The sequence below is a fragment of the Dermacentor albipictus genome, chromosome 2 (genome assembly GCF_038994185.2).
Source record: "Dermacentor albipictus isolate Rhodes 1998 colony chromosome 2, USDA_Dalb.pri_finalv2, whole genome shotgun sequence".
Lineage (NCBI taxonomy): Eukaryota > Metazoa > Arthropoda > Arachnida > Ixodida > Ixodidae > Dermacentor > Dermacentor albipictus.
Genome location: NC_091822.1, coordinates 18,354,674 through 18,368,147, shown reverse-complemented (window position 1 = coordinate 18,368,147; position 13,474 = coordinate 18,354,674). Strand labels below are relative to the sequence as shown.

The 13,474-nt window shown below is 45.5% G+C and overlaps 1 protein-coding gene across 1 annotated transcript in view; it reads right to left on the bottom strand.

The window, feature by feature from the left end:
- Positions 1-13,206, bottom strand: part of LOC135918438 (glutamate receptor U1-like) — a 47,878-nt gene extending 34,672 nt beyond the window's left edge. Inside the window, exon 1 of the mRNA XM_070533500.1 lies at positions 13,163-13,206. Coding sequence (XP_070389601.1) covers positions 13,163-13,201 — 39 coding nt within the window. The 5' untranslated portion in view covers positions 13,202-13,206. The remainder of the gene's footprint in view (positions 1-13,162) is intronic.
- Positions 13,207-13,474: the final 268 nt, after the last annotated feature.

Sequence of the window (13,474 nt, the reverse complement as noted above, 5' to 3'; positions counted from 1 at the left end):
TGGAATGTTATTTTCTCCCTCTTTTATTCATGTTATCGCCTATGCAAGTGAATTTTGTTCGAACTTGTTATTTTGATGTGATATTGACTATCCCAGTGCATTTTTATGATAGTGTGAATATCGTCCTTTGCAATACAAAAATGCGAACTTGTCACTTTTTTTCTTTGCTCTCTTCCTTTTCCTGCTCCATATGTCTAGCACAAGAGCATATAATATTCTTGTCCTACATGAGTGTTTGCGGAAATACGCCCACCTGCTTGGTCTGTATAAACTGCAGTATGTACAAATAAAAAAAAACAAGTTTAGAGGGTAGGATCCATATGGTATAGATATTTGTAGTTTTAACAATTTTCTTTTTGTTTTTCCTGTCATTCGAGACAAAGTCTTCTTTGGCAGCGTACCTAGCTGCGACATTTTGCCACTTTCATAAAAAATAAAGAAATTTGTGGCCTTCTAGCACACGTAGAAAAACAAAAACGCGTCCAAATGATGATTGAATAAGAAAGACCAACCAAGTTAGCGTTGGAACTATGTAAAGGGCAGTAATAATGATAAATTAGCATTATAAAGCCGAAATGAGACTCACATATACTCGTTCAAGCCGCACGTTTCTAAAAACAGAACGGGAACTATGGGCTTCCTGAACAAAAAATCATCGCCTATCTTAGAGGGAGTGCCGCCTAAAAATTGTGGGCTGATGCAAAAGGTAATGCAATCAAAACAACAAACCGCCCACCACGCTAATGCGCCCAATAACACCTTGGATTTTTGCAACGTCTACTGCTGTTTACCCACATTTCCTTTTCACCGGTGGTCTTTGAACCTCGAGTTAGCCCTGCAGGAAACAAACGCTCACACTTTAGCCCAAGAAGCGAAGCCTTTATTGTGATAGCAAATCGTTACACGTTGAACGATGAAGTAAGGTTAGTCGTTTTATCAGCTGCATAAGCAGCTGTAAACATTCGCGTACTAACTAAACTAACAAGCACGTTGTCACGCGCGCACAAGTAAAAACAAATTCATCTTACTCGATGACGCTGGCGTGAGGAAGAGTGGCAGCCGCAGCGAGGGAATCCACATGTTTCGCGGCCCGACGGCGCATGCGCCCTGCCCTAGCGGATTAGTCGCGAAACGTTGTCGAAAGGACTCGCGCGGGGCTGCCCAGCCTGATATCCAGGAAAGTCTCCCGAAAAAAGAAAATAATGCCCAGGGACGCGCACTGCAGCAAATTTTCGTGACGTGTATTACGTTGGAACTCCCCTGGTATATAACTGTACGTCGTTGCGGTGATGAAAGCGCGCTGACTGCAACACCACTTTAAAATATAAAGCAGTCAGGGCTTCCTCTGAACTGCACGGTGAAGCGCGTAATTTCCGCTTTGCATGGATTTATCGATAAGCCCTTGCGCTACACATGGGCGGCAGTTTAAAAACGCCACGTTGCTACGGCCACGTTACGGCGGGTTTTATTATATTGAATTTTGCGACTATGCTGTGCCCTTGCGCTATTTTCTTGTGCTTCAGTACGGGGACTCGCGTGGTCTAGAAGTCTTCTTTCCAGGGTCTCATGTCTTGGACGGCGGAACCTTTCTGTTGGTAGCTTTGGGACATACCCACGGAGCAGTTGAAATGGCGAAAATTGTAAGCTTGTGTTCAGGCTTGTGTTCACGGCGAACGCAGCAGCACAGTGAACAACAATGACTCGGAAAGCCCAAAGATTCTAGGATGGCAGAATGATACGTTTCGCAAGAAGTTTTTGACACTGGCGCTCAATGAAGTCGCGGTCCCCTTTGCTGAATCTGTAGGGTTAACTGGTATATGGCATTTTCATTTCATTTCATTTTATTACCTTAACGACCCCTTACGGGGTATTACATAAGGGGTGGATGTAAAAAAATAGAGGAGGTAGCCCCCTATGTTATTTTACAGAGAGAACACTTGTTACTTCTTCCGCGAAGGCAGGTGAGGTGGCGATGGCAGCGATGTGGTGGGGAAGGCCGTTCCAGCTTTAGCTGTACGATGAAACAGTGATGACGAGCAGGTGACAGTGCGTGCGCTAGGGCGAGCAACATTTAGTGGGTGGCCTGTGCGCAGCGATATGCGTGAAGGTGGTAAAATGTAAGGTGCGTGGCGAAGTGAACTGGAGTATAATTTATGGAATAATGATAAGCTCGCGATACGGCGACGGTGCGCTAGTGTGCCTAAACAAGACTACTTTTAATGGTGATACGCTGATGTGATATGAGTATGACGAGTTATTCTATCTTACGGTGCGGTTCTGTATGGATTTTAATGCGTTGCTGAGGTAAATCTACTGAAGATGCCATATGGGTGATGTTGAAGAGCATTGCAGAGGTTGCGTTTTAGAAATCCCGAGGTTTTGTTAGCAGATAATATGATGTTAGTTATATGCGAGCACCACTTTAAATCATGCGTGACCGTAATACCTAGGTACTTAATTGAGTTTACAGTGTCGATTTACATGGTATTAATTGTGCAGAGAAAGCCATGCCGATTACGGCTGCGGGAAATTGACATATATATGCATTTATTAGCGTTTAGGACCATTAACCACCAGTGATCACACCGGGCTGTGATGTTGTTCAGGTAATTTTGGAGATAAATGCAGTCATTACTATTAGTGATTGTTCGATAGACGACGCAATCATCAGCAAACATACGAATCTGCGAGGAAACATGCAATGGAAGATCGGTAATGTATATCAGGAACAGAAGGGGACCAGGAATGTTACGGGAAGAAATTCTGAGGTAGTATTGTTAACACTGACGGTCTGTGATCGGTTACTAAGAAATTATTTTGTCCATGTTAGTGCATTGGGGTGAAAGTTAAAGCGAGAAAATTTTAACAATAGGCATTGATGAGCTACTTTATCAAACGCCTTTGCAACGTCAAGAAAAATGACATCGGTTACAGCATTAGTATCGAGATTTGAGTGCAGGTCATGAAGAAATGTATCTAATTGAGTGTCACATGATGGGCCTTCACGGAAACCATGCTGCGACGGGTGCAAAATGTTATTACTGCCTAGAAAATTTATTACGTGTGAGTGTATGACGTGTTCCATTATTTTGCAAGGGATACTAGTTATGGATATTGCACCATAATTTAAGGGTGAATTACGGTTGGGTGATTTGTAGACTGGAACGACCTTGCTCTTTTTCCACTAGTTAAGGATCGTGCCGGATAATAGTGATTGGGAATACAGCAGGGTTAGATACATGGCAGAGATGCGCTTCCTGTTTTTAAAAGCTTTGAGGTGATATTGTCAACACCGGCTGATGGGGATAATTTTTCATTATCAAGAGTGCGGGTATTCCACCTGGTGAAAAAATAATACCGGCATTGGGGACATGACAGCAACAGGAAAAGCAGGAAGAGGCACGTGTGGTTCGGTAGTGAAAACAGATGGAACTGCACTATTCAACAATTTGCCACAGTAAATATCAGGTAAAATTTCACCATCCTTCGAAAGCTTGACGTCTGGGGATGACTGGGGATTGATAACCTGCCAAAAATTTGTTTGGGTTACTGCTGAGCACGCGGGCTAGGTCTGAATGAAAAAATGAGTGCGTCTGTTGCCGGATAACTATCAGGTAGGTGCGTTCAGATAAGTAGTATTTTTCCCAGGAGCTAGGACTTGGACTCAGTTTAGCGGAGCAAAATAGATGTTTCTTTTTGTTTTCAAGTTTCTTTAGTGCGTTCGTGAACCATGGTTTATTGCGATTAGAGTGAAGTAAGATAGTTGGTATAAACTGCGCAACGAGGTTAGTCATGTTATTTTGGAAGAGTAACGAGTTTTCTTTTATCGAGCGATTTTCAAAACCTAATTGAAATGATTGATAGAATGCGACTAGTTGGTGGTTTATCGTGGTATAATTACCTTTTTCGTACAGGCGGACAGTTTTCTGATCCATATGACGTACCATAGGTGAAAATGAGAAAACAGCATGGATTAGTTTGTGATCCCTTATTTCGCGTAGGCAGCTAATGGAGGACATGCTTTCAGGATGAGTGGTTAGTATGAGGTCTAGGATGTTAGCCGAGCCATGAGTTGCACGCGTTGGCTCTGTTATCATCTGGGAGAGGTTAAAATTAAGGCAAATATCTAAGAATTCTCTAGCTCCTGTCATGCTAGTAACTGTGCTAGAATAATTTGACCAATTGATATGTGGGAAATCGAAATCCTCAGAAATTAAAACCCAAGCGTTCGGGATTTTTTTTTGTTAAATGGTTCAAGGTGTTATGGAGATCGCGGGGTAAGTGAGGATTACTGTTGGGGGGACGATAACAGAAACCAAGAAGTAGTAGCTGCGGATTAGCGCGAATGATAAGCCATGAATTTCTAGGTCAGTGGCCACATTGACTGTGGAGCACATTATATGCTTTTTTACAGTGATAAGAAGCCACCGCCACGAGTACCCTGTCTATCTTTACAAAAAAGCATCGAAATTCGGTAGTTCCCTCAGAACTTCACCGTCAGCGACATCATTGGTGCGCCATGTTTCAGTTAGTATAAGTAGACTACCGCCAGACCAAGATACTAGATCTGATACTGGTTTTCTTTCGGAAGAAAGCTTCTTATGGTAGTAAAAATAACAGAGATTGAAAAAGATTCTCGTGGGGCAGGCAGAGCAAGTCGAGACGGACGAATGCTGGTGACAACGCGATAGCTATAGTTCTTTCACCGATTGGGATGCTCCATCAAAAATGGAGCGTTCTGAACCTATAAGTAATGTTTTAAAGCGAGGAGAAAAAGGAACTGATTGGCTTCGTGTAAAAGCGACTAGATGTTTTCGCGCGTTCTGTACCGGCTTAGAAAAATCCTCACCCATGCTGTACGATGTATTTCTAAGCTTGCTGCCATGCGGCAAGATGGCTCGTTTTGTGTTAAAGAAGGCAAGTTTGACAATGATGGGCCGGTTACGACCAGGGATGTATCGACCAAGGCGATGCGCTCGTTTGATTTCTCTTGCCTATAGGGAAACATTTAACTGGTCGGAACACAGCCGAATGACCAGTTCTTCTGACTGAGCAAATGATTCAGATTTGTAAACGTCCGTAATGCCATAAAAGATCAAGTTATTGCGCCGAGAGCAATTGTCCGCATCATCAACGCGAGTTTCAAGGTTACAAACCCGATGGACCTTCTCAACGGTGTGGTCTTGCCCGGTTACGAGCTGCTGCCTCAAGGGCTGAGTTTACTGGCAGTTTGTTTCAACGCTTGTTAGACGTCTACTGAGCTCCATCAGGGCGTTATTGGTTGCCAGGAGCTGATGTTTCACTGCTGAGGCACAAGGGCAATACAATACAGTGTTGAATCCCTTCGTAAAGATACAGATCGTTGTCATCAGTGGCAAAGAGGTCGACATGCTGGCGCAAGTCTTGAACTGCAGTGACTTGTTCTTACTGTAGCTGTGCACCTACGTGAGCATCGCGTAATTGTGGTCATTGATGCTCAAAGTTGTCATCGCTCCTGAATAGTGGTACCTCCGGTTCATCATCATCATCATCATCCTGGTTACGCCCACTGCAGGGCAAAGGCCTCTCCCATGCTTCTCCAACAGTCCCTGTCATGTACTGATTGTGGCTATGCCACCCCTGCAAACTTCTCAATTTCATCCACCCACATACTCAACAGGACTCACCCAAGCCGTTCTATAATACTGTCATGTGGAGTGACGTGTGAAGAACACAGTAGCAATACTGTGAACGACAAAACCAACCTTTATTGGGCGAACCTGTGCCCACAATACAGGCTACACTTATAGCACAACGATAGCGGCGAACGCGGTCGGCGATCGTCGAAAATCTGATCAGCGGGTCAAGCGCGTCGGCTTTTATAGATCAATCATCGAATGTTCCAGATTAACCGCTGGGACCCGCATGCCTGCCACAAAGTTCTAAACTATTCGTGTCGCGCATACATGCCATCAGATTACACAAGTTGCGGTGAAAGACAGTGGACGGAACCATCGATAACATTCCAGAAACTTCTTTTACATGCAGGCGCGTCCTGCGCTATGCGATAACATTTGTGAGGCGGCGAAACGTGGTCACTAGATAAAGATAAGTACTCGTGTCAATACCCCCCTCTTAAAAAGCATCGACCCGATGCTGCAAACCAACGAAAGTAATAAAGAAAAGCGCTCGTAGCAACGAAAACAACAAAATAAGAAGTTTGTCAGTGTCCGTAAAAGGGTTTAAGACGCACCACGTGGACCACTTCAGATCGTGCGCGGCGTCGCTGTGAATGCGAAATGCCGTCTGGCACGACCTCATAGTCCAGTGCGCCAATACGTCGGATGACCTTGTAGGGTTCGAAATAGCGTCGCAGTAGCTTCTCACTCAGTGCTCGTCGCCTCGTCGCCGTATCGGGGTCGCTGGGCTGGTACTCGACGAAGCGTCGTCGTAGGTTGTAGCGTCGGCTGTCGGTCCTCTGCTGGTTGTTGATCCGCAGGCGGGCGAGCTGTCGGGCTTCTTCGGCGTGCTGGAGATAGGTAGCGACGTCAAGATTTTCCTCGTCACTGACGTTCGGCAGCATGGCGTCGAGCGTCGTTGTCGAGTTCCTGCCGTAAACCAGCTTAAATGGCGTGATCTGTGTTGTTTCTTGCACCGCCGTGTTGTAAGCGATAGATACGTACGGCAGGACAGCATCCCACGTCTTATGTACGTCGACGTCGAGCATAAGACGTGGGATGCGGAGAGCATGTCGGCGAGGGTCTTATTCAGGCGCTCCGTGAGACCGTTCTTCTGCGGATGGTATGCAGTTGTCCTCCTGTGACTTGTCTGGCTGTATTGCAGAATGGCTTGCGTGAGCTCTGCTGTAAAAGCCGTTCCTCTGTCGGTGATGAGGACTTCTGGAGCACCATGTCGCAGCAGGATGTTCTCGACGAAAAATTTCGCCACTTCGGCTGCGCTGCCTTTCGACAGAGCTTTAGTTTCAGCGAAGCGGGTGAGATAGTCCGTCGCCACGACGATCCACTTATTTCCGGAAGTTGATGTCGTAAACGGTACCAACAAGTCCATCCCGATCTGCTGAAAAGGTCGGTAAGGAGGCTTGATCGGCTACAGTAATCCCGCTAGCCTTTTCGGTGGTGTCTTGCGTCGCTGACAGTCTCTGCATGTCCTGACGTAACGGGCGACATCGGCGGTTAGTTGCGACCAGTAATACCTTTGTTGTATCCTCGATAGCGTCCGGGAGAAACCGAGGTGCCGAGCGGTCGGATCGTCATATAGGGTGTGCAGTACTTCTGGACGCAGCGCCGACGGAACAACAAGAAGGTAGTTGGCGCGGACTGGTGAGGAGTTCCCAGCTCCTCAGGCGCGGAGGTGTCGCCTTCAATACCACGTGACACCGTGACGTCCCGACAGAGGAGAAACGGGGCTCCAACTCGCGCCGTCGCTCGCGGCGTCACCTTCAAGGCTGACCACGTGACACCGTGACGTCGCGACAGAGGAGAAACGGGGCTCCAACTCGCGCCGTCGCTCGCAGCGTCGCGGCGGTATATAAGCAGCTGCGCTTGCCTCTGCTAGACACTCACGAGGTGAGATGCCTTCTGGAGACAGAGCTGCTCGTTGGAATGAGAAGCGAAGGTTGGGGCGTTCTACAGAGACTGTTTCTAGGTGGCTTTGGCTCAACTCTTGCAAGATGGGCTGGGCGGGAATCGAACCAGGGTTTCCGGAGTGTGAGACGGAGACGCTACCACTGAGCCACGAGTACGGTGCTTAAAAGCGGTACAAGAGCGCCTCCAGTGAATGCGGTGTTGCCTTAGAAACGAGCTGTTTCTAAGGCTCAGGCGTGCGTCGCTTGCTCAGGCGCACATTTCGTTGCCGCGCCGAACGCTGCTTTGCTCGACGCTCACCGCGTCCAATGCGGGGCGCGTAGTCGCTGTGCCGTAGCCCATTGTCTTACACCCCTTGGCGTGTCGACGAGAACGCTGTCGCGCTCCACTATTGAAGGCGAAGCAGAGTAACGCATGAGTTGTTTCTTCGTCTAGCCGAACGAAATATAGCCAAGCAACAGCAGTTCACCAGACTAAACAGTGGTTCAACAACTAAAATGAAGGCTAGTATGCTTCGCATCCTGGGCTTATCCTTAGCTAAGCCACAGCCATTTTTTCTTTACCAGGACAACAGGGGATACCCACGGGCTTTTCGACGGCTGGATGATGTCGTCAAGCAGCATTTTGTCGACTTGTTCTCTTATAGCTGCACGTTCTCGCCGCGATACTCGCTAAGGGCTCCGGCGGAGTGGTCAAGCGTTCTCCTCGGTGATTATGCGATGCTTGGCGACTGGTGTCTGTCGAATCCTTGATGACGTCGAAAAGCAGCCTTTGTATCGTCGGAGCAGACTTCTGAGCTGCTGTTGCTTAAAAGCGGGGAGACTCGGATTAATGTCGTAGTCTGGTTCGGGAACCATGCTCGTCGGGGGTAGATGCGGCGGAATCCGATAGGACAAACACATTACTTGTTTCCAGAATTTCCTCGATGTGCGCGATCGTCGTGCCCTTGTTGATGTGCTCGAACTCCCGGCTGAAGTTTGTCAGCAACGCTTTGGTTTTCCTTCCATGCAGTCGAGCGATCCTTCTTGAAACACAAATTTCACGGTTTAGCAGTAGACGTTGGTCGCCTTCGATGACGCCTTCTACGTCAGCGGGAGTTTCGGTGCCGACCGAAATAAGAATGCTGGAGCGAGGCGGGATGCTCACTTGATCTTCGAGCACACTCAAGGCGTGGTGATTACGAGGGCTCCCCGGCGGTATCGCTTTATCTTCGGACAGTGTTATTGACTGTGACTTGAGTCGATGATTGCGCCGTGTTGGTTCAGGAAGTCTATACCGAGAATGACGTCTCGTAAACAGTGTTGCAAGGATAACGAAGGTGGCAGGGTTAGTCCGGTCATGAATAGTTATTCTTGCCGTGCAGATTCAAGTCGGCGTAATCAGGTGTCCTCCAGCGGTGCGAATTTGAGGGCATTCCCATGCAGTTTTAACTTTCTTCAACTGCGCGTCGATGGGTCCACTCATGACGGATTAATCGGCCCCTGTGTCCACTAAGGCAGTAACTGCGTGGCCGTCCAGAAGCACGTCGAGGTCGGTGGTTCTTTGTCTGGCATTGCAATTAGGTATTGGCGTCGTATCACGGCTGCGTCGTGTTGAACTGAAGCTGGAACGTTGCGTCGTCAAGTCGTCTTTCGTCGGTGTAGTCTTTGCTTCCTGACTTCGTCGGAACGGCGGCGTGTTGTTATTATGTCGTCGAGATGGTATCTTCGTCGTCTTCGTTGGCGGCGGAGGATCTTCGTCAGTTCGACGAACAGCAAGCGCACCTCCATTGGTTGCTGCTTTTAGTTTTTATTTATTTATTTATTTTTTTATTTACATATACTGCCATCTTGCATAGCAAGATATTGCAGGAGTGAGTGCATACATATGTCAATCAGTTGAAGAATACATTTGAGTGGCAAAAAGAAAACAAACAATTGAAAAAAACAATATCAGGAATAGCTAGTTGATTAATGAACATGATTAGGTAATAGGTTGGCAAATACATCACTTGGTAACTCGCGCAAGGACCCCTCAAGGCCATTCCAAATCACAATTGTATGCGGAAAAAAGGAAAACCTAAAACAATCAATCGTTGCATTCAAAGGAACAATGTTAAGATGATGACTTCTTCTGGTGGGCCGAGAAGAAGGGTTAGTGAAAACAATACGTGCGTTGACATAAGTTTTCCCATGAGCAATTTTATGTAGCAGAACAACACGGTCACAAGTACGTCTATGGGCCAGTGGCTTTAGTAGTAGCTTGCTCGCATGTGATGTCGGTGAGAAATGGCGGTCATAACGATTATATATAAACCTTATGGCCTTTTTCTGAATAGACTCAAGCATGTCTATGTCTTTGGAATGATGTGGCGACCACACTACCGACGCGTATTCAAGTAGAGGCCTTATTAGTGATCTGTATGCCGTTAATTTACATTCTTTAGTTGCATCTCGTAAGGTTCTTTTAAGAAAACCCAGTTTTCTCAACGCCTTGTTGGTTATACAGTTAATGTGAGCATGCCATTTTAGATCAGGGGAGAAAGTAACACCAAGGTATTTAAACGTGTGGACGCTTGCAAGCTTGTGCGCTTCATTAAAATATGTAAATTGTAATGGTTGTTTTTTATTCGAAAAAGTCATTGATACGGTTTTCTTAAAATTAAGTGACATTTGCCATGTTCTGCTCCATTCGCAAAAACGGGTGAAGACTTCATTCAGCTCTAACTGATCATGATTACTACTTATACTAGAATAAAGGACGCAGTCATCAGCATATAGTCTTATTTTGACAGAAGTGCCCGCGGTTACTTCAACGACATCATTTACATAGACTACAAACAGCAAAGGACCCAAGACAGACCCCTGTGGTACACCGGATGTAACATTGACACGAGATGAGTGAACATTGTTAAATGCAACAAACTGGGTTCTTGTACTTAGGTAGTCCTGTATCCAACCTAGTAATTTATAATCATGAATTATTGCCTTGAGTTTAATGAGAAGCTTTTTATGGCACACTGTGTCAAAAGCTTTACTGTAATCAATAAAAATGGGATCAAGTTGTCCTCTAAGGTTAAGTGTGGATGCAATATCATGGGAGAATTCTAGAAGTTGTGTTACCGTGGAGAATCCGGAACGGAAGCCGTGTTGAGCATGCGAAAGAAGATTATGTTCAGATAAGTACTCAATGATATATTTATGAATAATGTGTTCCAATAGTTTACAAGATGTTGATATTAAAGAAATAGGTCTGTAGTTAGATATTTCCTGCTTATTACCGTCTTTGTGAATTGGAACAACTTTAGCACATTTCCAGAGTATTGGAACAGTGGATGATTCTACAGATTTCGAAAAAATTAGGGATAAGTACCGAGAGCTCCATTCAGAATATCGCCGTAAAAACATATCTGGTATATTATCTGGCCCAGTACTTTTCATAGTATCGATCTTGAGTATAAGGTTGTGTACACCATCTGAAGTGATTGCCATACTAGGAAAAGGTGATGACGAAAGAGTAGTGCAAAACGTGGGGGTGCGTCCATCATCACAGGTGAACACTGATTTAAAGTAATTATTGAAAGCTTCAGTAATGCTAAGATTATCTGAGCATGGTTGATTAGCAATTATGAATGAAGGAGAGCTCTCACTTGGTGGACTGATGGTTCGCCAGAACTTTGATGGCTTGTTTTTAATGAAGTATGACAAGGTGCTATTAAAATAGAAACTTTTCGCATTTGACATAGCAGATTTTAAGTTGTTTTTAAGTGTGGTCAATACTGAAGCTTTCATTGGATTGTTTGCATAGGGTTGTTTGCGCAGACGCCTGATGCGACGAATTAGATGTATAATTTCACGTGTGTACCAAGGGTGCTTGGGATTGCGCTTTATACACTTGGTTGGAATGTAATCAGTTATACATTGATTGACAATTGAGTAAAAACGGTTCACTAACACGTTAACAGAGGAATGGTTTACGGAACTCGAAAATTCATCAAAAGAGCATGCGAGCAACTCAGTTATGGAGTTATCATCAGCACGTTCAAAGTTCAATACTTTCTGATGTGAGGGGCGCTTAGGCATAGTTGCTAAATTCAAATAAACAATGACCCCTTTATGGTCCGAGAGGCCTTCAACGATAGTACTATCGTAACCATTTTGTCTAAGTTGCTCATTTATGAAAACAAGATCTAAAATTGAGCTTTCTCGGGTTGCAGAATTCACAATTTGCGTCAGATCGAAAGAAATAGACATGTTAATCAAGTAATCACAAATGGCTTTGTGACGGCCACCAGCAGATAGCGTTGGCCAATCTATGCCAGGGGTGTTGAAATCACCAGCAAGTAACATTTTACAACAGTTAAGTTTATGTTTGGTTATATAATCGGTAAGATCGGAAAAGACACTGAGATCTGTGTCAGGTGGTCGATAAACAGCTCCTACAGCCAAAGTGAATCCACAAAGCCTTATTTTGCACCATACTGATTCGCAGTTAGGAACGTCAGGCAATGCTGTAAACTCAATGTCTTGGTTTACGAAGAGTGCCACACCGCCACCGCGCCGGTCACTTCTATCTTTCCTGAGGACGCTGTAACCTGGTGGTAAAATTTCAGTATCTAAGATGTGTTCGCCAAGCCACGTTTCAGTCACGCAAATCACAGAAGGATGATAAAATGCCACGAGGTGGTGAAAGTCTTGAATTTTGTTAAGAAGACTGCGGGCATTAACGTTTACCAGCGAGAAATTAGCATCGGAATGCAGTCAAGTTTCATGTACTGCAGAGGTTTGCTTTTTGGTTTTAATCATTGAATCACCTGATTCATTCAGCACATAGCGTACATTGTCTATCAGCAAGGAATCATACTGCAGACGAACGGTAGATGCATTTTTCCTTTGATTTACAGAAAACCTCCAAAGAGCTTTGCGTATCTTTCGAACCCGTTCAGAGAAGTCCTCATTTATATATATATCTGTACCTTTAAGCTTTCGGGCATTCTTTAATATTGCAATCTTTGACCTGTAGTCCAAAAATTTGAAAATAGCAGGACGTGGTTTATCACCTCTACGCACCCCAAGCCTGTGCCAACGTTCAATGTCTGCACACTGAACACCAAGTTTATCAGATATTAAGTTCGTGAATGCGTCAAGTAGTTGCCCGGAGGGCTCAGAATGGGGTTCAGGTAATCCATAGACAACAAGGTTATTTCTGCGGGACCTGTTTTCAAGATCGTCAGACCGACTTTCCAGCTTCAATACCACGTTTTTAAGATGAACGACAGTTTTTTCAAGTTCCTGAACTTGCGGAATCACTTCCGCGACTGGCAGTACTGACGTCTCAAGCCTGTTTAGCCTTTCTTCAATGGAAGAAAACTTGGCTGTCCAAGAAGATATTTCGGAACGAATTTTTTCCTGCCCTGCGAGCAATTGCAATAGCGTTTCCTGTAACTTATCGGGACCAGGATTGGTCTCGACGCCACCAGATAACATCAACAACATTCTACGGACAGAAAAAGTAGAAAACGCTCTCATCAGTGGGCCAGGCAGCAGCACTACACATCGATCATCGCTTCTATAACAAGGAAAATTGTACTTCGGGCATACCTGAAAGACAGTGCAGACAAGCTTGAACCATGTGCTCATCGTGCCGCTGCAAGACCCACTGAAGAGCATAGCGTCCGTCCTCGGCTTTATAGTGCAGTGTAAAAAACGACCAGGTGACGCTGTGGTAGTGCTCCATGCGCAGAAGGGCTCGCCAAAGGTCAAGCCACGCAGGTCCGGTGCTTCAATCCAACGATGATGCGATGTTTGTATCACGTCCTCCGATATGGCGGTCCTGAGTAACGTTTCGAAGGATGGGCCAAAGGGATCATGCGCAGAGGTAGCACATTCCTGAAGACATCTGGATTTGGTGCA